General features: G+C 69.1%; 2 protein-coding genes across 2 annotated transcripts; one reads left to right on the top strand and one right to left on the bottom strand.

The window, feature by feature from the left end:
- Window positions 1-305: 305 nt before the first annotated feature.
- Window positions 306-7,012, bottom strand: DTX1 (deltex E3 ubiquitin ligase 1; the record flags this gene model as incomplete). The annotated part of the gene is made up of 9 exons (XM_084297051.1): window positions 306-530; window positions 673-762; window positions 840-1,001; window positions 1,109-1,267; window positions 1,349-1,410; window positions 1,495-1,656; window positions 1,767-1,828; window positions 3,977-4,646; window positions 6,754-7,012. 9 exons carry the CDS (start codon window positions 7,010-7,012, stop codon window positions 306-308), a joined length of 1,851 nt encoding a protein of 616 aa, XP_084153177.1.
- A 4,250-nt stretch (window positions 7,013-11,262) lies between these two features.
- On the top strand, window positions 11,263-20,949 carry EMID1 (EMI domain containing 1; the record flags this gene model as incomplete). Its single annotated transcript, XM_084297436.1, is given in 16 exon segments — window positions 11,263-11,378; window positions 13,483-13,596; window positions 13,690-13,793; window positions 16,029-16,118; window positions 16,233-16,294; window positions 16,397-16,505; window positions 16,775-16,799; window positions 16,801-16,868; window positions 16,968-17,096; window positions 17,354-17,440; window positions 17,549-17,601; window positions 17,697-17,750; window positions 17,851-17,895; window positions 17,998-18,042; window positions 19,222-19,312; window positions 20,828-20,949. Coding segments are annotated over 16 exon segments (1,314 nt in total).
- Window positions 20,950-22,000: the final 1,051 nt, after the last annotated feature.

The following is a 22,000-nucleotide window of genomic DNA, read 5'->3' on the forward strand; positions in this document are numbered from 1 at the left end:
TTGAGTAACACCGAGACGTACACATGGCACCGGCTTGGACACGGCTCCGTGGGGCGGCGGCGGGTGGCACAGGCGGCACGCGGCGGTGGCGGCTCACGCGCGAAGGGGCCACGGGTGGACGCGGCGCAAAGCACCAGCCCGCCGCGCTGGTGGCCAGCCGGGATGGGGACGGGGACGCGCGGCGGGTGGCACCGGAGGGGGGTGAGCCCACCCGGCAGGGCTGCGGCGTCGGCGGCGAAGCGGCGCGGGTGGCGGGGACGGAGGCGTGGGGCCGAGGGGGTGGCGGGGAGCCCCTCGCCCCGGCCTCAGTCCTTCAGGGTGGCCTCGGAGACGCCCTGGGCCAGCAGCTCGGCCAGGACGTTGTCCAGGTAGTTGGGGTCGGGGTAGCCGTGACCCGTCAGGTTGGAGCCGAACTCGGTCTTGTGGTGGATCTCGTTCCACACCACCGTGTCCGACTCGCCCGTGGTGTTGGAGGTGCCGATGGTGAAGATGAGCCGCCGGTCCCAGGCCACGATCAGCAGCTTCAGCACCTGCGGCACGGCCACCGCTGCGTCCCTCCCCTCCGGCACAGGCACCCCAAGGACGTGCGGGGCTGACCCCTGGGACCATACCCACGCGGGCACATCCCCACCCCGGCACCCACGCCACCCCCGGGGATTTGGGGACGCTCACCTTCCTGCCCTTCTCGTTGTCGGGCAGGTAGCAGTGCCGCGGGAAGCCGCGCGCCGTGAACTTCTTGCCGGGGTTGGGGTGCTCCGGACCCTGGTGGGACGGCAGAGGGGTAAGTGGGCGGCATGGGGACACCGGGATGGGGGTCCTGGGGGACGTGGGCAGCTTACCTGGATGCCGGTGGGGATGTCGTAGACGATCCGGATGGTTTTGGAGTCGGTGTAACCCGGGAGGGAATGGGGGATGAGGTGAAACTCCATCTTCCCAGGGGGCTGCGTGCCCGTCTTCTCCCCGTAGATGGCCTTGCAGGTGGGGCACTGCAAGCTGCCGTCCTGCGGGGGCGCACGGGGTGGGCATGGGGACCCATGGGTGCCCAGCACTGCGCCACCCACCCAGAGCGGGTGACACGGCCCCCACGGTGTCCCCAGGCGGGTCTCACCTTGTTGCCGTTGTTGTACATGGCCACGAGGCACAGCAGGTGGTACATGTGCCCGCACTTGCCCAGCTTGCCCACCAGCTCGGGCTTGATGCCGCGGTGGCTCAGGACGCCCTCGTAGCCCGAGGAGGTGATGAGACGCTCCATGCAGATGGTGCAGTCCTGGGACGGGGTGGGGGGCACGGTTGTCACCCTCCCTACCCATCCCTTGCCCTCCCGACGTGCCAACCCGCCCCTACTCACCTCATCCGGGGGGGTCTTCACCTTCTGGATGTAGCGCCGCACCACGTCCTCCGGGTTCTTGCCTGCCATGGGTGGGGAGATGCCGGTCAGAGCCTGCCCACCTTGCCCCCCTCTCCCCGTTTAAGGGATCGCCGGCAGCTCCTTACTCTTTTTGAGGTGCTTCTTCTTGGTTTTCCTGCAGATGCCGCTGACCCCGGGCACGGGCTTGATGTCGCTCTTGCTGACGGGCGGCGGGTGCAGGATGGGTTTGGGTGCGCGGGTCAGGCAGACGGGCAGCCCGGCGGCGCACATCAGGATGCCCGTCATCCCTGCGAGGGGACAGGCAACGCTGTCTGCACGGCCATGGCCCCCCCATCCCTGGCCCACCCCCCTGGAGCACCCTTGGGTGCTCGTGGTGGCATCCCCAACCCCCTGTTACCTGCCAGGGCGGGATGGACGGGGCCGGTGCCGTTCAGGTTCTTGACCGGGAGGGCTGGCACCCTGCGCAGAGAGGGGAGGGAAGGGGCTCAGCGGGGCTGGCGCTGTCCCCCCGGCACGTGGCACGTCCCCAGGGTGGGGTGTGGGGCAGGGTGTCCCCTCGCCAGCCTCGCTGGCACCCTGGGGACACTGCTGTGGCACAAGGGGATGTGACCTGCTGCGGTGTGACCACCTCTGGGGACCCAACGGTGTGTGTCCTCCCTGCTGCCCCAGAGGGTGCCAGCCCCAAGGAGAGGACACCGGGCACCGCCCCCACGCCGGGCACCCTGCTGGCACCCAGCAGGGGCTGCGGGTGGGTGCTCCTCGTCCCCAACAGCTCCCACAGTGGCAGTGGTGGCCTCGGAGATTGCTGGAGAAGCCACAGGAACCCGTGACCCCCGTGGAGAGATGTCCCCTGGCCCTGCCCTCTCGGTGGCACCGTTGGGGTGACACGCACCTAAGGGAGAAAGGGGGGTGGCACACGTGGCCGTGGGGGTGCCGCTGTGCCTGCGTGCGCCCATGCGTGCATCCTCTGTGCACGTCCCTGTGCGCTCGGTGCGCCCTGGGGGCTCGTGGCGGAGGTGGAGGCGGCTGTGCCCATGGGTGGGTGGACGCTGTCCTGCCCCAGGGTGGCTGCTGGTGGCTGGGGGGGCGTGGGGAGAGCCCCCCACACCGCAGCGGTGCTGTTAGTGCCCTCCCGGCCACCTCTCCCGCTCCCAAACGTGACCAGCTGGGTGTGATCCCCCCCTTGACCCCCATGTCCCCACATCCAACCCTGTGGCCACAACGTAGGCACAAGACCCCAGCCCCGGGCAGGATCTGTCCCCTCTCTGCCCCCCCCGGACACCCTGGGCCATCCTATAACCGTGCCTGCCCCCACCTGCGGTGTCCCCGTCGTCTCCAAACCCACCCTCAGCCACACCGCGGCAGAGCCAAGGCTACAGGGGACAGCGGTGGCCTCGGCGCTCCTCGTCCCCTCCTACCTGTCCATGGGGCCGCGCAGGACAGGGGCTGCGTGCTGGCACGGGGACAGGGACGGGGACGGCTTGGCCCAGCACACGGAAGCGAAAGCAGCGCGTCAGCAGAGGAAGGAAACACGGTGGGGGCTCGGCGACCCTGCGTGCCCCCCCTGTCCCCAACCTCACCGCCACGTCCCCTGCCCCAGCCGGCTGTGGGCTGCGGTCACAGGCAGTGGGGGACACACAGAGGGATGTCCCCGCGCTGGGCAATGCCCCCCAGCTGCCCCACGGAGCCCCACAGTGCTTGTTCTGCACCCCAGTCCCAGGGGACAGGCACATCCGCGGGGCGGGGGCCAGCAGGTGTTCCCACGGCACGCACCCCAGAGCGGAGGTGGCACCCGGCGCGCTGTCACCGTCACTGCACAGAGCTGTCCCGCTGCACCTCCCAGCCCGTGGTGGCAGGAGGCGGGGAGGGATGGGACAGGATTTCCTTCCCCTTGTCCCCCCACCAGGGCTCAGTGCCAGCCCTGGGTGCTCGCTCCCCTCCTGGCAGCTCCCACCGAATAGCTGGGGTCTGGATCCGGGCTGGTTCCCGGCTCCCAGAATCCATCCACTGTCCCCTGCTGTCCCTTGGCTGGTGACAGCCCCGTGCCCAGAGCCCCGCGGGGACCCCTGGCCAACCCACAGAGGGATACGGCCATGGGGACTTGGCCATCGTGCTGCTGGCCTTGGTGACATTCCCTCGGCACAGGGGACACCAGGCTGCGGTGCCATAACCACGAGTCCCCCACAGCCCTGCTTGGTGGCACAGGGACACTCCGGGGTGACAGACCCCACGCTGGACAGTGGGGACGCAACCACCCTGGGAGCTGGCACCACATCTCCTCCAGCCAAAGTGGCACGGCACAGCGTGGCATGGAGTGGGACAGCATGGCATGGAGTGGCATGGAGGGGCACGGCACGGCACAGCACAAATCTCCACAGCCCTGGGCATGGGCACCGTGGAACAAGGATGTGCCACCACGTCCCCACGCCTGGCGGTGACACGGTGACCGAGCGGTGACAACTGGCGCTGTTCCACGAGGCAACAACACATCCCACGCCACCTCCCCTCCCCTCTGCCGTGCCGCCACCCTGTGCCACCCCACCCAGCATCCACAGCCACACCACACACGTCCCCTTCCCGGGGCCACCCTCCCCATCCCCAGCTTACCCCGGGGGCACCGCGGCGCGGGCGCTGACGCCGGCCCCCCGCTGCGTGCCGGGCCGGTTGAGATTATTGAGGCCGGGCAGCTGCGCACCGCTGGGCGCGCTCTGGCTGCGCCCAAAAGCCCCGGCGGGCGCCCTCGGCGTCTCCCCCTTGGCCACGCCGCCCGCCGCCGTCCCCGTCCCCGCCGGCCACAGTGTGCCACCGGCGAAGGTGCTGCTCTGCCGCACGGGCAGCGTCCCCGCGCCGCCGGGGTAGAGCTTGCGGCGCTGCGAGGCCAGGATGGCGTTGGAGGCGGCGCGGGTGCTGTTGACCAGCAGGCACTGCTGGCACGAGCAGGGCTGCCCCGTGCTGGCGCCCACCGGCCACGACTGGGATTTGGGGATGGAGCCCATGGTGAGCGGGTAGGCCAGGTCCATGCGGCGCCGCAGGCGGCGCTTGCGCTGCGTCTGCCGGTTCATCTGCGACATGCTGCTGAAGTAGATGAGGTAGCAGAAGCCCAGGGAGGAGAGGTCCAGCCACGGGTGCTGCTTCTCGTAGGCGTTCTGGATGGTGATGCAGATGTCCATGTCGTAGGGCGTCCACGAGCTGTTGTCGTTCTCCCACTCCCACACGATGCCCTTCCCCGGCGCCGAGGACGGGTCGTAGAAGTTCCTGCGCACGGGGCGCATGGTGCCTGCGGGGACACGGGGCTCAGCGCCCGCCTGGGCTGCTCCCAGCCCACCAGCCACCCCCCCTGGGGGAAAGGGATTTTGGGCACGAAGCCCCGCAGGGTGCAGGACAACCACCCGCAGCCACCGGGCGCGATCGATAGCGGTGTCTGCAGCGCGCTGCTGCCTGCACAGCCCTCCCCGGGGACTCGTGGAGTGGTCACGGTGGTGTTTGCGCTCCCACACCACGTCCTGGCTGAGGGAAAGGTGATGCTGCTCGACCCCGAGCGCCTTTTTCCATCCCTTCAGCCCACACGTCCCTGGCTGGGGACACATTTCCCGGTCAGGAGGGGTTTCCTGACAGCTGGGAACCAGGGCTTGCTGTCACGGCGTTGTCCTCGGCTCGGCCCCCGTGCAAAGCCAAGTTCTGCTCCCTCCCTTTTTATTTGCAGCCAAAACGGTCTCGGCAGCAGCCTCGCAGCTCGCCCAGACCTACAGGGTGCACGTCACAGCCCCCAGCCCCGTGCCCCTGCACCTTGGCCGCGCCGTGCCCTGCTCAGACAGCACGCTGCGCCTCCATCCCCAGCCGGCAGCGTTTGCCCAGCCCTATTAACGACTCTAATAAGGGTCATTAATCACCAGCCGGGCAGGCAGCAGCGCCTGGCCCCAGCTGCCGCCTGGTGCTGAGGCAGCGCTGCCCATGGCCCCGTGGGGGGGTCCGTGCTGCCGCAGCCCCCCGAGAGCAGCCCGTACCCGCTCGGGTCCTCACCCCAAACCCTCTGCCTGCTCACACCGCACCCCGCTCACAGCCGTGCCCTACATCCCGCTGCCCATTCATGTCCACGTCCCAAACCCCACTGCTGGCTCACGTCCACGTCCCGCTCACATCCGTGTCCCGCATCCCACTGGTGTTTGCCCCCACCTCCCACATCCCACGGCCTCCCCGTATCCACGTCCCGTGGGTGCACGCCCCTGCTGCTCGGAACGGGGTCACCTCATTCCACACCCATGGCTTTGTCCCCGTGCCAAGCTCCCCCCCGGTCCCCAGCCTCCCAGCCCACACTGGAGTGGCACCAGCAGGACCTCCAGCATGGCCCCTCATGTCCTCGAGCACCACCGACTTGTCACCTCAGCAGGGGACAGCCTGCAGCACCCACTCCAGTGGCACGCTGCACCCCAAACCCACCCCGGCACAGGCACGTGTCCCCAGGAGCACCCAGCACCAGGAAATGGGACATTTGGGGACCTTGCAGATGAGCATCACTCAGCAGGGCGCACACCCACAAGGGTCCCACACCACCCCCAGACCCCATCACTCGTCCCCAGTGAGTCCCCTGGGGCGCAGCCAGCACGTGCTGGTTTAGTGGGTCACGGTTAATGGGGTTTGGGCCGGGAGGCGGCGCGGGACGGGGCGTGATTTCCCCGAGGACGCCTGTCCTGGTTGTGTGGCCCAGCCGGGGGGGTGGCACGTGGCCACAGCTCCCCCCCAGCCCCCAAAGTGGGGCCTTTTCCAGGGGGGAAGGGAATGGGGAGTGAGGAGTGGGCCCAGGGGGGACAGGGGAGGACAGGAGGAATGGGACGGACAGATGGATGGGGAGGGGAAGGACAGATGGACAGGTGGGGCGGTGGGTGGGTGGATGGATGGATGGATGGATGGATGGATGGATGGATGGATGGACGGACGGACGGACGGACGGACAGACAGATGGATGGATGGGTGGAGAACTGGATGAATGGACGGATAAATGGATGGATGGATGGATGGATGGAGATGGAGATGGAGATGGAGATGGAGATGATGGAGATGGATGGGTGGATGGATGGAGAACTGGATGGACGGACAGACGGACGGACGGACGGATGGCTGGACAGATGGTCAGTCAGGTGGACGGATGGAATGACAGACACACACCAGGAGGGCTGGCTAGACAGACACCCGAATGGAATGCTGGACAAATACGCCGTGCTACGCTGGGACGGGTGGGCGCATGCATGGAACAACGGAAGGAAGGAGCGAATGAAGCAGCAAAGCGAGGACACGGACAGACGGACATACCCTGGGACAGACAGACCCATCCCCTGCCATCCGGCCCCGGCAGACCCCCGGCCGCCCATCCCAGCACCTCCCCTTACCCGTGTCCTGCCGGAACTGGTGCATGGACTGCAGGTCGATGACGTAGGGCGCCAGCTGGACGTCGACCTGGCCCAGCACCACGCTGCCGCGGGCGTCCTCCTTCAGCACGTTCTCGATGTGGTGGCAGACGGCGGCCGAGTAGGGCCGCCAGCGCCCGTGCTCGTTCAGCCACTCCCAGACCACCACGCGGGCCAGGTTTTGGGGGGGGAACCCCAAAGTGCCGGAGGCCAGCAGGGCCCCCGCTCCCTGCCGCGCCATGGCCGGGGCCGGCAGCTCAGCGCCGCGCCATGCTCCGCACGGGGACGCGCGTCTCGGCGGCGGGGGATGAGATGTCCTCGTCCCTGCTCGCTGCTCCCACCGGCTCCGGAGCTCAGCGGGGGAGGGAGGTGACACCCAGACCCCCGGGGCACCCGGTCCTGCTCCACCGGGGCCGCCGCCGCGCCGCGCCAGGGCGATCCATCAGCCGGCACCGGGCATCGGGCACCGTGGGCACGGCTCCGGCTCCGTGTCCCCCAGGCTCAGTGGGGACACTGGGGACAAGTGACACCGAGCACTCCCTCTTTCTCTTCCTCCTCCGGGCCCAGACAATGTCACCAGTCGCTCCACGGCTCTGAGGACGCCATGGAGGTGTCACCTGCAAAACAGGACCGTGGCACCGGTCAGCCGTGCCCCTGCCCTCGCCGGTGACAGCTTGGGGACCGTCCCCATCACCCCGCGGAGGCCCTGGCTGTGCCCGCAGCCGGGTGGCACGGGCTGTCTGCCAGCCCCCCGGCCGTGACAGCAGAGCAGGGGGACAGGGGACAAGGGGGGGGACAGGTGGTGCGAGGACAATTGTTCCCAAGGCTCAGGGGGGCTCGGTGGGGGGACAACCAAAAAGCCAGCGAGTTCCACGTCCCCACACAGGCGGCTGCATGCCGGGGAGCCCGCGGCCCTCCAGCTCCAGCCGGCACTGATTTATGATCTGCACTGCAGGCATCGGGCTGGGGTTAGCCCGGGCCGCATGTCCCGGCCCCCTCAGCCCCCCCAGCCGGCCCCAAACCCACCGCCACAGCCCCACAGCCCCCGTGCGAGGGATGGAACGGGATGGGGGGGGCTGTTGCACGGACACACGCCGAGCCACAGACAGACAGACAGAGCGACACAGAGCCGCGCGCTGGCACCCGCTCCCGGTGACACAAACAGGCAGCGGGGACCCGCGCAGACAGACAGACAGACAGGCAGGCAGGCAGACAGGCAGACGCACGCCGGGGCCCACGGCAGCACGACAACAAACACCCACGGGGACACGCACACACGCACACACACACACGCACACACACACACACACACACACACACACACACACACACGCGCGTGTGCACCCGCGCTCTCGCCCGGCACCCACCGGCACCCCGAGCACCGCAAGAACCGGAGGGGCCCAACAACGCCAACGACCCCCCCGGGGTCCGTGGGGCCACGGGGGGCAAGGGGGAGAGGCCAGGCCTGGCCCCACGGTGCCCACGGTGCCCGGCAGCCCCCGTGCACGATAATCCCGGCGCACAATAATCCCAGTGCACGGCACCCCCCGTGCGCCCGGCACCCCCCGGCGCACCATAATCCCGGCGCACCGACCCCCCCCCGCCCGGTGCACAACGATCCCGGTGCGTGGTACCCCCGCTGCACAGCCCCCCCGGTGCACGGCACCCCCCGGCGCACCATAATCCCGGCGCACAGCCCCCCCGCTGCACGATAATCCCGGCGCGCAGCCCCCTCCCCCGGTGCGCTCTCCCCGCCGTGCGCTCTCCCCGCGGTGCGCGCTACCCCCGGTAACCCCCCGGCCGCCGCCGCCGCCGCTCCCCCCGGAGCCGCCCCCCCGGCCCCGCCATGGCCGCCGCCGTCGCCGCCCGGCCTCGCCCGCGCCCCCCCCCCGCCGCTACCTCCGGCAGCCGCAGCCGCTGCGGGACCCGCAAACCGCACCGGGAGCGAGCGGGGCCGGGCGGCGGCGGCAGCGCTCCGCCAGCGCCGGGCGGCCACGGGCACCGGCGGCGCGCACGGCCGCGCGGGCACCCGCGGCGGGGACACGCGCCGGGGAAGCGGGCACCCGCACCGGGGGCTGGGCGCTCTCGGCGGGGACCCCCCACCCGTGACGGTGGCGCACGCGTGGGTTAAAAGGGGGGGGTCCCCATCCCGGCAGGGGGTGATGGAGAGGGGGGAAACTGAGGCACGAGGGGGGGTGTAGGGCTCCGGGGGGGGTTGGGGGTAGGTTGGGGACAGCGCCGGTGGGTGTCCCCCCCCCCCAATGCTGTGTCCATCGCCCCACGGGGTCGTCGCCCCACGGCCGTGGGTTGGGCAGGGCCGGGCGCGGTGGCCTCGCAGTGCCACCTGGTGGCCTCGCGTGGGGGGGGACACGGGGCTCCACGCGGGACCGGGGGGGCGCGGGAGGTTGGGGACAGCCGCAGGGCACGGTGGCACTGCAGCTCTGCTGGCTCCGCTCAGAGCCTGGGCTGTGGCATGGGGACATGGGGACATGGGGACATGGGGACATGGCATGGGGACATGGAGCCAGGCCAGGGAGTGGGGCTGCCCTGCTGTGGGGACAAGCTGGGTGTCCCCAGAGCCCGCAGTCCTCCAGCACCCGATCCCCATCCCTTCAGGGGATGATGGGGACATCCCAGACCCAGGGCCATGTGCCACCGCACGGTGTGTCACCTCCTGACCCCCCCGGGGACGTGCAGGACATCTGCCCCAGGTGTGTTTAGTCTGTGGATGAGTGAGGTGACCTTCCTCTGCTCTGCACACCGCTGGGGTAAACAGCACGGCCCCGTCCTGACAGCGGGGACACGGGGACACGGGGTCACAGGGACACGGGGACACAGGGACACGCCACATGGCCAGAGGGGACGTGAGGACCCCTTGCTCCAAGCACAAATGTGGGGCTGGGCTCCCCGCTGCCTTCATGGGGACGTGGCCCCAAACAAACCTCAGGGCCTTGCACACACGTGTGAGTGTGCGCACACACATGCACAGACACGCATGCACACACATGCAGAGACACACGCATAAATACACATGCATGCATGCACACACGCACACATGCATGCACACACACACACTTGCATGCACAAGCATGCACACACTTGCATCCACACACGCGGATGTGGACACCCATGAATGCACACCCATGCACACTCACATGCACGCACACATGTCCATGCATGAGGTTGCACACACACGTGCACACACATGCAGGCACACACTTGCATGCACACGTTTGCACACATCTGCACCCAAACGCATGCACACACACATGCATGCGCTCACACACACATGCACACACATGCACACACATGCACACACATGCATGCACAAACCTTGCACGCACACACACACATGCACACACACATGCACACACACACACACACGTGCACACCCACCCACACGCAGCCCACACCCCCCCCAAGCACACACGCACACCACCGCCCCTGGCAGGGACCACCCCTGCGCAGCCCCATCCAGCACGCCTGCTCCTTGCACACCCCCGGCACACGGACCACACACGTGCACACACGCACGGCAGCGGAAGCGCAGCCGGGGCGAGCCAGGCGCGCCGACGTACGCAGCCCCAGGCCAACATACACACGCTGCTACCTGTATACAAACACCCGCCGGACGCACAAACACACCTGCACGTGTGTGCGCACACACGGGGACCGAGGGCACAGGCACGCGGGGACACGGGGACGTGGAAATGCAGGCAAGCCGCCGGGAGCACACATGCACGCAGGCACACACGTGCATACACGCATGTCTGCGTGCACAAAAAGCGTATGGATGTGCACGCACGTGCACGCACACACATGAACGCATGCACACATGTTCATACGTGCACACGCATTCACGCACACGCGTGCACACACTCACACACGCGTGCACACACTCACACACGCGTGCACGCCCCATGCCAAGCACCACGGGGCTGCTCCCACCTGCGGACAGCCCCGCTCACACTGCACGGGGCCATCTCTGACCCCCCCCATCCACAAACCCCAAATCCACGACCCCCCCACCCACGAATCCCCATATCCATGACCTCCCCACATCCATAAACCCTCATCCATGAACCCCCCACGTCCATGAAGCCCCCACCCGCGACCCCCCACCCACGACCCCCCCTCCACGACCCCCCATCCCTAACCACCCCATCCATGACCCCCCATCCATGACCCCATACCCATGACCCCCTCCATATCCACCCCCCACCCCACGCCTCCCCCCCCCACCCCCATATCCACCCCCCCCAAACCTCTCCCCCCCCCTCCCGACCCCCCACCTCGCGCCCCCCCACATCGCGCCCCCCCATGTCCGGCGGGGCGGAAGGCAGCGGCTGTGGGGGGGGTCCCTTCCTCCCCCCCCCCCTTCCTCCCCCTTCCTCCTCCTCCTCCTCCTCCTCTCGCTCCTCCCCGCGCCCCCGGTGCCCGGGCAGCGCCGCCCCCTCGGAGCGGGCCGGAGCGGGACGCAGCGGAGCGGCAATGGGGGGGCTCGCCGGGGGGCTCGGGCACCGCTGCCCGCCCCTGCCCCTGGCGCTGGGGCTCTGCTGCCTGCTGCTGCCCCCCGCCGCCGCCTCCTGGAGCCCCCAGCCCCGCAGGTACCGGGCACCGGGGAGGGGGGCACCGGGGGGAACCGGGGGGGAACCGGGGGGGAACCGGGGACCGGGCAAAGCAGCGCTTGGAGGGGGGTCCGGGCACGGGGGTGTTGGCACCAAGGAGGGTCCAGAGGGAGAAGGGGCTGCTTGGGGCTGGGGTGCTGCAGACTGGGGGTTACTGGGGTGTACTGGGGGGTACTGGGGCTGGCAGGGCGCCTGCTGGGGGTGCTGGGGGGTGCTGAGGCTGGTAGGGCTTACTGGGGGTGCTGGGGGGTACTGGGGCTTCCAGGGCTTATTAGGGGTGATGGGGGGGTACTGGGGCTGGTGGGGCTTACTGGAAATGCTGGGGGGTACTGGGGCTTACTGGGGCTGGCAGGGCTTACTGGGAGTACTGGGGCTTACTGGGGCTGGCATCGCTGCTGGGGTTACCAGAACCACCAGGGTGCAAAGGTGCTTGGACACGCTGGGCTTGCTGGGGCTTACTGGGGTTAATTGGCTTTACTGGGGGCAAATGGGCTTACTGGGGGTGACTGGGCTTACTGGAGGACACTGGGCTTACTGGGGGCAACTGGGCTTGCTGGGGGTGCTCAGGGCTGGGGCTGGTGCGGGGCGAGTGGCCCCTGCCCGTGCCAGGGGAGCGGAGGGGATCGGGGCACCCCAATGCCTGGGAGATGTGGGGGGGCTCCAGTCCCTGTCCCTGCAGTCCCTGTCCCGGGGGGGGTGCAGCGGGGGGGTTGTTTACAGGAAATCTTTGGCGCTGGCCGTGTCTCCGGCACCGGATTGCCGGGACCTCCCGGTTCCACTCGGCTCGGCGCGGCAACGGGCAGAAGCCACCTCATTTCCCCTTCCCTCCCAGCCAAGGCCAGGAGCCCCCCAGCACCCCAAAACCACCCCGGCAGGACCCCTCAAATCCTCCCCCACCACCCCACAGAGCCAGAGCCCCACGCACCCAGGCGCAGGGCGTGGAACACACGAGGCCGTGGGGTGCCGGCTCGGGCGCACCGCCGGGAGCAGAGCCCGGGCGTGCTCAGCGCACGAGTGGCGGCCCCGCAGCGGGTGGCCCGGGTCAGCCCAGGCCATGCGAGCCCTCGCACGCCCGGCCCGGCCTCGCCGCCGGCTCCTGCCCCGCTCCTGGGGGGTTTCATCCCGCGCTGGCACCCGCCCCGCTCTCCGTGCCAGCCAAAACGGGCTGGGGCACGTCCCCGTCCCCGCGGCGCAGCCGGGGCTGGCAGCGTCCCCAAACCGTGCCGTGCCCGCGCAGACGGACACCCCCTCGGGGGTGGTCGGGTTGGGAGCCATCCCGTGTCCCCCCCCAGCCCCCTACCCCGCTGGCATTTGTCACCCCGGCGCTGTCACCGCGCGGCTTTGGCCACCGAGGCTCTCGGTGCCGCCGTGGCCCTGGCGCGGCGCCCGGCTGGGACGCTGCCCGGCCGGAAAGCCCTGTGCCACCCCGCTGTGTCCCCCCCCCCCTCCCCGGCACGTCCCAGACAATTGTCTGTCCCCCCCCCCCTCCCCGCCGCCACCAGCCGCAGCCGCCTCCTTCCCCGCAGGCCCCCAAAAAGCTCCGTTTTCCACCCAAAATCGTGGTGCCCGCGGGGAGGGCGGCAGCCACCTCCGGGCTGGGGGGCGCCAAGGGCCACCCGGTGTCGTTGTGGCACTCGTGTGTGTCCCCACCACTTGTGTGTCCCCACCACCACTTGTGTGTGTCCCCCCCAGCCAGCGTGGGGACACCGGGGACCCAAAGAAAGGCGCCTTTGTGTGGGGTGGGTGGGGGGCACAGAGGGGGCCCTGCTCCAGGCAAGCCGGTGCCAGCGCGGGGTGGGTGGGAACGCGGCAGGAATGCGGGGCCCCCGCGTGCCCCATGGCCACCGAGGGTCCCCTCCGTGCCCCGTGGAGGCTGGGGGGGGACAATAGGGGACACTCCGCAAGCTGGGGTGGCATCACCAGGAGGGCGCAGGGAGGTTGGGGGTCACCGTGCGGGGACAACGTCCCACCGCTGGCACACGGGGGTGCTTTTGGGGCCAGCAAGGAGCACGGGGAGGGGGACACCGGCTCCCGTCACCCCCGTGGTGGCACCGGCGGTGGCACCGGTGGCTTTTTCTTGCAGCAACTGGTGCTCCTACGCCGTGACGAGGACGGTGTCGTGCCTGGTGCAGAACGGCACCTTCCTGCAGCGCGTCTTCCAGGGCTGCCGCTGGCCACTGCCCTGCAGCGGGGGCAGGTGAGGGGACCCCCCAGGGACCCCCCTGTCCCCTCCCCGGGGGTGTTGGTGGCCACCCGCGGGGGTGACGGTGGCACCCGCTCTGTGCCGCAGCTACCGCGCCGTGGTGCGGCCGGCGTACAGGGTGGCCCTGAGGACGGTGACGGCGCTGGAGTGGAGGTGCTGCCCCGGGCATGGCGGGGCCACCTGCGAGGAAGGTGGGAGAGGGAACGGGGTGGTCCCGGGAAGCCCCCACGGCATGGTTAAGGGGGTGGGGGGGTGGGTATTGGGGGGTAGGGGGAGAGGTGGGTGGTGCTGGGAGGTGGGGGGGTGGGTGGAGGGATGGATGGATGGACGGATGGATGGATGGATGGACGGACGGACGGACAGACGGACGGACGGACGGATGGATGGATGGATGGATGGATGGATGGATGGATGGACGGACGGATGGATGGACGGACGGACGGACGGACAGACAGACGGACGGACGGATGGATGGATGGATGGATGGATGTTCCTTGGGGTGGGTGGGTAGATGGATGGACAGACAGACGGATGAATGGATGGGTAGATGGTTGGATGGACAGATGGATGGATGGATGGACGGATGGACAGACAGATGGAAGGTTGGTTGGACAGACGGACAGATGGATGGATGGACAGACGGACGGACGGACGGACGGACGGACAAATGGATGGATGTTCCTTGGGGTGGGTGGATGGACAGACAGACAGACAGACGGACAGATGGACAGAGGGATGGATGGGCGGACGGATGGACAGATGGAAGGTTGGTTGGATGGACAGACAGGTGGACAGACAGACAAAAGGAAGGTTAGATGGATGCTCCTCTGGGTGGGTGGGTGGAAAGACGGATGGATGGATGGATGGATAGATGGTTGGATGGACAGACAGACGGACGGATGGATGGATGGACAGATGGACGGACGGACAGACAGAAGGAAGGTTAGATGGGTGCTCCTCTGGGTGGATGGATAGAAAGACAGATGGATGTGAGGACGGACGGAAGGATCCGTGAATGGATGGATGGACACGTGGATGCTCCTCCGGATGGACAGACGGATGGATGGATGGATGGGTGGGTGGAAGGACGGACGGACGGACAGACAGATGGAAGGACACACAAATGCTCCTCTGGGCGGGCAGAGAGATGGAAGGATTGAGGCATGGATGGACAGACGGATGGTCCTCTGGGTGGATGGACGGATGGACGGACAGACGGATGGATGGACAGACAGACAGATGGAAGTTCCCGTGTGCGGATGAAGGGCTGGGGAGCTGGACAGACGGACGGGAGGATGGATGGTGGGGGGGGGTGGGCGGACAGACAGACAGACGGACAGACAGACGGACGGACGGTTGGGTGGCCGTGCCCACGGACGGGGAAATGGAAAGGTAGGGGGGGGGAGAGGGCGGGGGGGGGGGCACAGGCTGGGGGGCGGAGGTTGCTGCGTGTGGGCACGGGGAGGGGGGGGCTGCCCGCGGTGTGCCACGAGGGGACCCCTGTCTGTCTGTCTGTCTGTCTGTCCGTCCGTCTGTCTGTCTGTCTGTCCCTCTGTGCGGGCGGCCGTGCCCGCGGGGCGGCGAATGAATGGGTGCCAGCCCGTGCCATGGGTGGGCCTGCAGCTGCCGGGGGGGGGGGAACAACACACAGATGGGGGGACACACACAAAGGGGACACACACAGAGGGGACACACACACACACACGGCCCCAGCCCCAAAGCTGGGTGGCACGGGGAGGGGATGGGGACACCCGGAGGGGCCCGGAGCCAGCTGGGTGGCAGCAGCAGGGTGGGGGGGGGTGATGGGGGGGGCTCCTCCTCCTCCTCCTCCTCCTCCTCCCCCTCCCCCCCAGCCGCTGGCCGGGTGCCCCACATCTGGGCCCGCTTAGGGTGGCGCTGCCTGTCCCCTGCAGCCCTGGGGGTGGCCGAGCCTGGGTGTGGTGGCAGCCGGGGGGGGGGACACGGGGGGTCGGTCCTGCTCTGGAGCCCCCCAGCCATGTCCCCGAGTCCCCCCCCCCCTCCAGGGTGGGACCCCACCTTGGGTTTGGATTGTGCGTGGTGCCCCCCCCTCCTCTCCAAACCCAGCCCCAATGGGGTTTGGGGGGGGGGCTCAATGTTGGGGGGGGTTGGATTTGGGGTACTGGGGGGGCTGGGTGGGGGCTGCAGTGTGTCCGGGGGGGGGGTTGAGGGGTCTGGTTCGGGTATGGGGGGGGATTTGGGGGGGTCCTGGGCAAGGGCCGTGGCTGGGTTTGGGGGAAAAGCAGCGGCAGCCCCTGCAGCCCCCTCCCCAATTTGGGGTGACGCAGAGCAGACTTCCCCAGCCCCCCCCCACGGCCACGGGATGTCTGTGCCTGTTTGGGGGGGGGTCTCACCGGAGGCGATGCCCACGGGGGGGGGGTCCCTGACACCCCCTCCCCCCTCGGCAGACCCCCACACCTTCCTCGCGCCGCACGACACCGCGCGCCCCAGCGCCGCGCCCCAGCGCCGGACCCCCCTGCGCCCCACGGCTTTCTCAGGTGGGTCCTCGGTGCCCCCCCCCCTTTCTACACCCCCCCATCCACCCCAGATTTGTGGGGGGGGGGTCCTGGGCACCCCCCCACGAGCCCTGCACCCCGCTTTCTCCTCCTTAGGGTGCCTGAACTGCAGCCGCGTCGGGGAGCTGACGGCACGCCTGGCCACCCTGGAGGCGCAGGTGACCCCCCCGGTGCCACCCTAGGGTGCCACCACCTCGCCCCCCCCATGGGTGTGGGAGCCCGGGGGGGGGGTCACCTCGCTGTCCCCATCTCCTTCGCAGGTGGCCCGGCTGTCGGTGGCCGAAGTCTCCCCGTCCCCAGCACCCAAGGGTGCGGACGCCGGGCGGCTCTGGGGGTCCCCGGCTGCCCAAGGGAGCCCCGGGGATGAAGGTAGGGGATGGAATTAGGGGGTGGGGGGCACCAAGAGGGGGGGTCCCGTGGCACTGATGCTGTGTCCCCCCCCCACCTCAATACCCCAGGGGTCCCGTGGGGCGGCGAGACGCAGCGGGGAGCCACCGCGGGGCACGACGGTAAGTGGGGAGCGGGCACCGAGGGGGGGGACACACAAATGGACACCCCCGCGAGGAAACGGGGCGCAGGGTCCCCGGGGTGCTCCCCTGAGGGTGCTGCTCCCCCCCCCACATCCCCCCCCCCCGCAGGCAGACCCGGCTCGCGGGGCCCCCCCCGGCCCCAAGGGAGACGCAGGAGGACGGGGAGCCTCGGGGCCCTCAGGTAAGGGGGGACCCCCCCCAGGTAAGGGGGCATCCCCCAGCCTCCTGCTGCGTACATCTGAGGGGGGTCAGCCCCCCCAAAAAGAAAAAATAATCTTCATCCTCCTCTTCCTCCCCGCAGGTCCCCCCGGCCCCCCAGGCCCCCCCGGGCGCGATGGTGCCAGGGGGCTCCCCGGGGAGAGGGGCCCCCCCGGCCCCCCCGGGCCCCCCGCCCCCATGGGGCCGGCCATCCCCCGGCTCGCTGACCCAAGTAAGGACGTATTTTTTTTTGGGGGGGGGGTTAGGGGGGTCCTGAGGGATGCTCCAGCCCCCCCAAAACGCCTGCTGTGGCTTCTCCACTGTCTCGTATCGGGGTTGTGCTCCGCCTGTCGCTGCTCTCAGCGGGTTTGGAGAGGGGGGGGGGGTCCCTCTTCTTCTGGCCCACGGGGGTGGGGGGCACCCCCCCGGTGTGGGGTGCCTTGGCCGGGGGTGTCACCGCCCGCCCCCCCCCCCATTTATCTCCTGCAGGGGACCCTCTGCTCTCCAACACCTTCACCGAAGCAGCCGGGGGCATTGTGGGCCCCGTGGGCCCCCCCGGCCCCATGGGGCCGATGGGTGAGTTCCCCCCTCCCTCCCTGCACCCTCACCTTTTTTTTTTTGGGGGGTGTCACCATGTTGAGACCAGGCTGAGCCGTGCGCCCCCCTCCCTCCATCTCCTCGCAGGACCCCCCGGCCCCCCAGGACCCATGGGGCTGCCCGGCCCTCCAGGCCCCGATGTAAGTGCCGGGAGGATTTTGGGGTGGAGGGGGGGGCACGGCTGTGCCTTGGGGTGCCCCCCTGGGCTGATGGCACCGCTGCTGTCATTGCACAGGGCAGAACCGGGGCACCCGGAGCCGCGGGACCCCGTGGGGACAAAGGTGACAGGGTGAGTGCCGGGAGCGGGGGGGGGCTCAGCTGGCACCCATGGGTGCCCCCCCCCCGGCTCTGACTGGCTCTGTCCCCTGTCCCCCCCCCATTCCACACAGGGTCCCCAGGGACACCCGGGCAGCCGCGGCCAGGACGGGGCGCAGGTACGTGGCCCCCCCCCGGGGGTAGGGGGCTGTGCTGGGGCGCGGGGGGGCCCCCCCTGCCCGCCCCCCCTCTGCCAGTCCCTTCTCCTTTCTGTGTTGCAGGGCGAGCCGGGCCCCAAGGGCGAGCCGGGCGACAAGGGCACATGGGTGAGTGGGGGGGTACCCGGGGGGGGGCACTGATGTGCTTCGGGTTTGTGCGGTGGTCCTGGGACCCCAATAATGGCAGGGGGGGCTCAAATGTACCCTGGGTTTGTGTCATATCCTTGGGGCCCCAATAATGGCACAGGGGTCCTAAAATGTGCCCCATGCTCACATTGTGTCTTGGGGACCCCAATAATGGCACGGGGGTCCCCAAATGTGTCCCATGTTTGTGTCATGTCCCTGGGACCCCAATAATGACGGGGGGGCCTCAAATGTGCCCCAGGTTTGTGTTGTGGCCCTGGGATCCCAATAATGGCACAGGGGTCCCCAAACGTGCCCCATGCTCGCATTGTGTCCTGGGGACCCCAATAATGGCCCAGGGGTCCCCAGATATGCCCCGTGCTTGCATCGTGTCTCTGGGACCCCGATAACAGCACGGGGGTCCCCAGATGTGCCCCACACTCGCATTGTGTCTTGGGGACCCCACTAATTGCACAGGGGTCCCCAAATGTGTCCCATATTTGTGTCATGTCCTTGGGACCCCAATAATGGCACGGGGCTCCCCAAATGTGCCCCGTGCTCATTTGGCACCCCCTTTTCCTCCCCCTACACACCCACGTAGGGGTGCTGCCCCCCCCCCCATATGGCAGCGAGTTTGGGGGTGCCCCCCAGCCCCTCCTCCCTTACCCCCCCCCTTCTTTTTCTCCGCAGGGGGAGGGTTTACACCAGCTCCGCGAGGCTTTGAAGATTTTAGCCGAGCGGGTTTTAATCTTGGAAACAATGATTGGGCTCTATGGTGAGTAGAGGGGGGGGGGGCGCAGGAGCCAGGCAGGGCTTGGGGACCCCCCCACCCGGGACCCCCCCACCCGTGGGGAGCCGGGCACCATGGGGTCATGTGTGTCCCCCCCACCACCCCAGTGGGGTCTCCGTTTTGGGGCACGGCGCACATGGGGCCCCCCCCAGGAGGCTGCGTGCCCCCCCGGCAAGGCCCCCCCCACACCCACCCTAAGGACCCAGCACCCACCCCCCTGGACCCACGGGGACGGGGGGCACCCCCCGCATCCCCATGGGGCCACGGGACCCCCCCCCACCATACACACACCCCCCCCGGGAGATTTTGGCACCCCGAAGGCCACGCACCGCTGTGTCCCCCCCCTCCTTGCTCTGCTCTCTTCCCCCCCCCAGGCCCGTAGCTTCCAGAGCCTCCTGCGGCAGCAGGCCCGGCTGGAGGTCCTGGCCAGGAGGGTCACCTTGCTGGAAGCCATCATCTGGCCAGGTAATGTCCCCCCCCCCACCACCATGATGTCCCCCCCATGGCCTCCTCCTCCCCTCCTCGCATGGGCCGGGGGCGCCGCGTCGTCCCCCCCCCCCCGGAGTGGGACTGGAGCAAGGGGATGGGGAAGGGATGGCCCCCAAGAGGGGTCTTTGGGTTGGGGGAGGTCTCCGAGGATCATGGGGGGGGGGACCAGGGGGTGAGGGAGGCCATGGAGCTCCTCTGGAGCCGAGGGGGACCGTGGGGACCCTCTTGGGTTGAGGTCTTGAGGCTCCATGGACCAGGGGGGACCTTGGGGCTCCTCATGGGTCAAGGGAGACCCCTGAGGAGCAAAAGAGCCCCTGGAGAGCCCCAGAGGTCCTGGAGCCTCCCTCAAACCAAGGGAGACCATGGAGGACCTCTTGGGTTGAGGTCTTGTGGCTCCTTGAGGCCCCGGAGCTCCTCTAAGACCAAGGGAGACCACGGAGACCCTCTTGGGTTGAGGTCTTCTGGCTCCATGGACTAAGGGAGGAGACCTTGGGGCTCCTCATGGGCCAAGGGAGACCCTTGAGGAGCAAAAGAGCCCCTGGGGCCTCTCTCAAACCAAGGGAGACCATGGACGGCCTCTTGGGCTGAGAGAAACCTTGTAGCTCCTGTCAGACCAAGGGGACCATGGACGGCCTCTTGGGTTGAGGGAGCCCCTGGAAACCCTCTTGGACCCAGGGAGACCATGGAGACCCTCTTGGACCAAGGGAGGCCTTGGAGCTCCTCTTGGAGCCAGAGAGCCCCTAGAGCCCCTCAAACCAAGGGGGACCACAGAGACCCTCTTGGGTTGAGGCCTTGTGGCTCCATGGACCAAGGGAGGACACCTTGGAGCTCCTCTTGGAGCCAGAGAGCCCCTCTCAAGCCAGGGGAGACCACGGAGACCCTCTTGGGTTGAGAGAGCTCCTGGAGACCCTCTTGGACCCAAGGAGACCACGGAGACCCTCGTGGCTTGAGACCCTGTTGCTCCCTGAAGCCCAAGGGAGACCTCAGAGCTCCTTCGTCCGGAGCCCATGGAGACCTCCTGGGCCCACGGGCGGCCTCGTTGCTCCCCATGGACCGAGGGAGACCCTCGAGGAGAAAAAGCCCCCCAGAGCCCCCCTCAAACCAAGGGGGACCACGGAGACCCTCGTGGGTGGAGGCCTTGGAGCTCCCCCCGGGTCCAGGCTGTGCCCCCCCTTCCCCTCCCCTCCCTTTCCACTGCGCTTTGCTGGGGGGGGCTGCCGGGGGTGCCAGCGGGGGGGTCCCAATGTAGGGATGGGGACACCACGGGGTGGCACTTGGGGACAACACGGTGCCACAATTTGGGGGGAGGGGGACAGGAACCGTTATGGGGTCAGAGCCCACCTTGTGTGCCATGGGGGCACCCGGTGACCCTGCCAGCACGGGGGGGGGTCCCTGGGGGACATTTGGGGACATTTGGGGACAGGGAGGGGTCTCCACCACCCCGCAGCCCCCAGCCTCACCCCCCCCTTTTCTCTCCTTTCCTCCCCACAGAACCCGAGCCCGGTTCGGGCAGTGGGGGTCCGGCGCTGCCCGGCCCCCCCCGCGGCAGGCGCAGCCGCTCGCCCCCCACCCGGGGCGCAGCCCCCAGCCAGGACCCCCCCGGAGGGCCCTGATGGAGCAGGGGGGACCTGGTGGCAACGCCCCCACGGCCACCGCTGTCCCCCCACCGTGTCCCCACACCCCCCCGGGGGGGGTCTTGGTGCTAACCGGTGGCACCACACCGGCCTGACCCCCCCCCTGCACCCCCCATCCCTTTTGTGTCCCCCCCAGCTTTGGTCCCCGCTGCTTGCACCCCGCTGGGGGGGGGCACGGGGTGCCCACCCTGGTGCTGGGGAAGGGGCGTGGGTGTCCCCGCGCCCCCCCCCCCCCGTGCTCCGTCCTGGCTGCTTTGGGCGCTGCGAGGTCATTAAAGGTGTCCGCAGAAGTGTCACCCGTGTCACCCCCCCCGTGTCACCCCCTCCGTGTCACATCATTGGGGGGTGGGGGCTGGCACCCACGGCACGGGTGGGGGCTGGTGGTGGGGACATGCGTGGGTGGGGGGCGCGGCGGGGGCGTCGCCACATTGGAAGGGGGTGGCGCAGTGATGGGGGGCACCCAGGGGACCCTCACCCACCCAGGGGACCCCCACTCACCCACCCACCACTGGGACCCCCCACCTATGCAACACCCACCCAGAGGGCCCCCACCCACCCGTGGGACCCCCACCCAGGGGACCCACACACACTTGTGGGACCCCCAGCCGGGGGACACCCACCCAGGGGACCCTCATCCAAGGGACCCCCACCCAGGCGACCCCCACCCACCTGCTGTGTGACCCTCACCCACTTGTGGGACCCCCGCCCACCCGTGGGACCCCCACCCATGACACCCTCACCCAGGGGACCCCCACCCACCCATGGGACCCCCACCCACGGCACCCTCACCCAAGGGACCCCCACCCACCAATGGGACCCCCATCCACCAATGGGACCCCCACCCATGACACCTTCACCCAGGGGACCCCCACCTGTCTGTGGGACCCCCACCCGTGGGACCTGCACCCAGGGGACCCCCACCCATCCATGAGACCCCCACTCATGACACCCTCACCCAGGGGACACCCACCCACCCGTGGGACCCCCACCAGTGGGACCCTCACCCAGGGGACCCCCACCTCCCTTTGGG

The sequence above is a fragment of the Netta rufina genome (genome assembly GCF_964035555.1).
Source record: "Netta rufina genome assembly, chromosome: 17".
Lineage (NCBI taxonomy): Eukaryota > Metazoa > Chordata > Aves > Anseriformes > Anatidae > Netta > Netta rufina.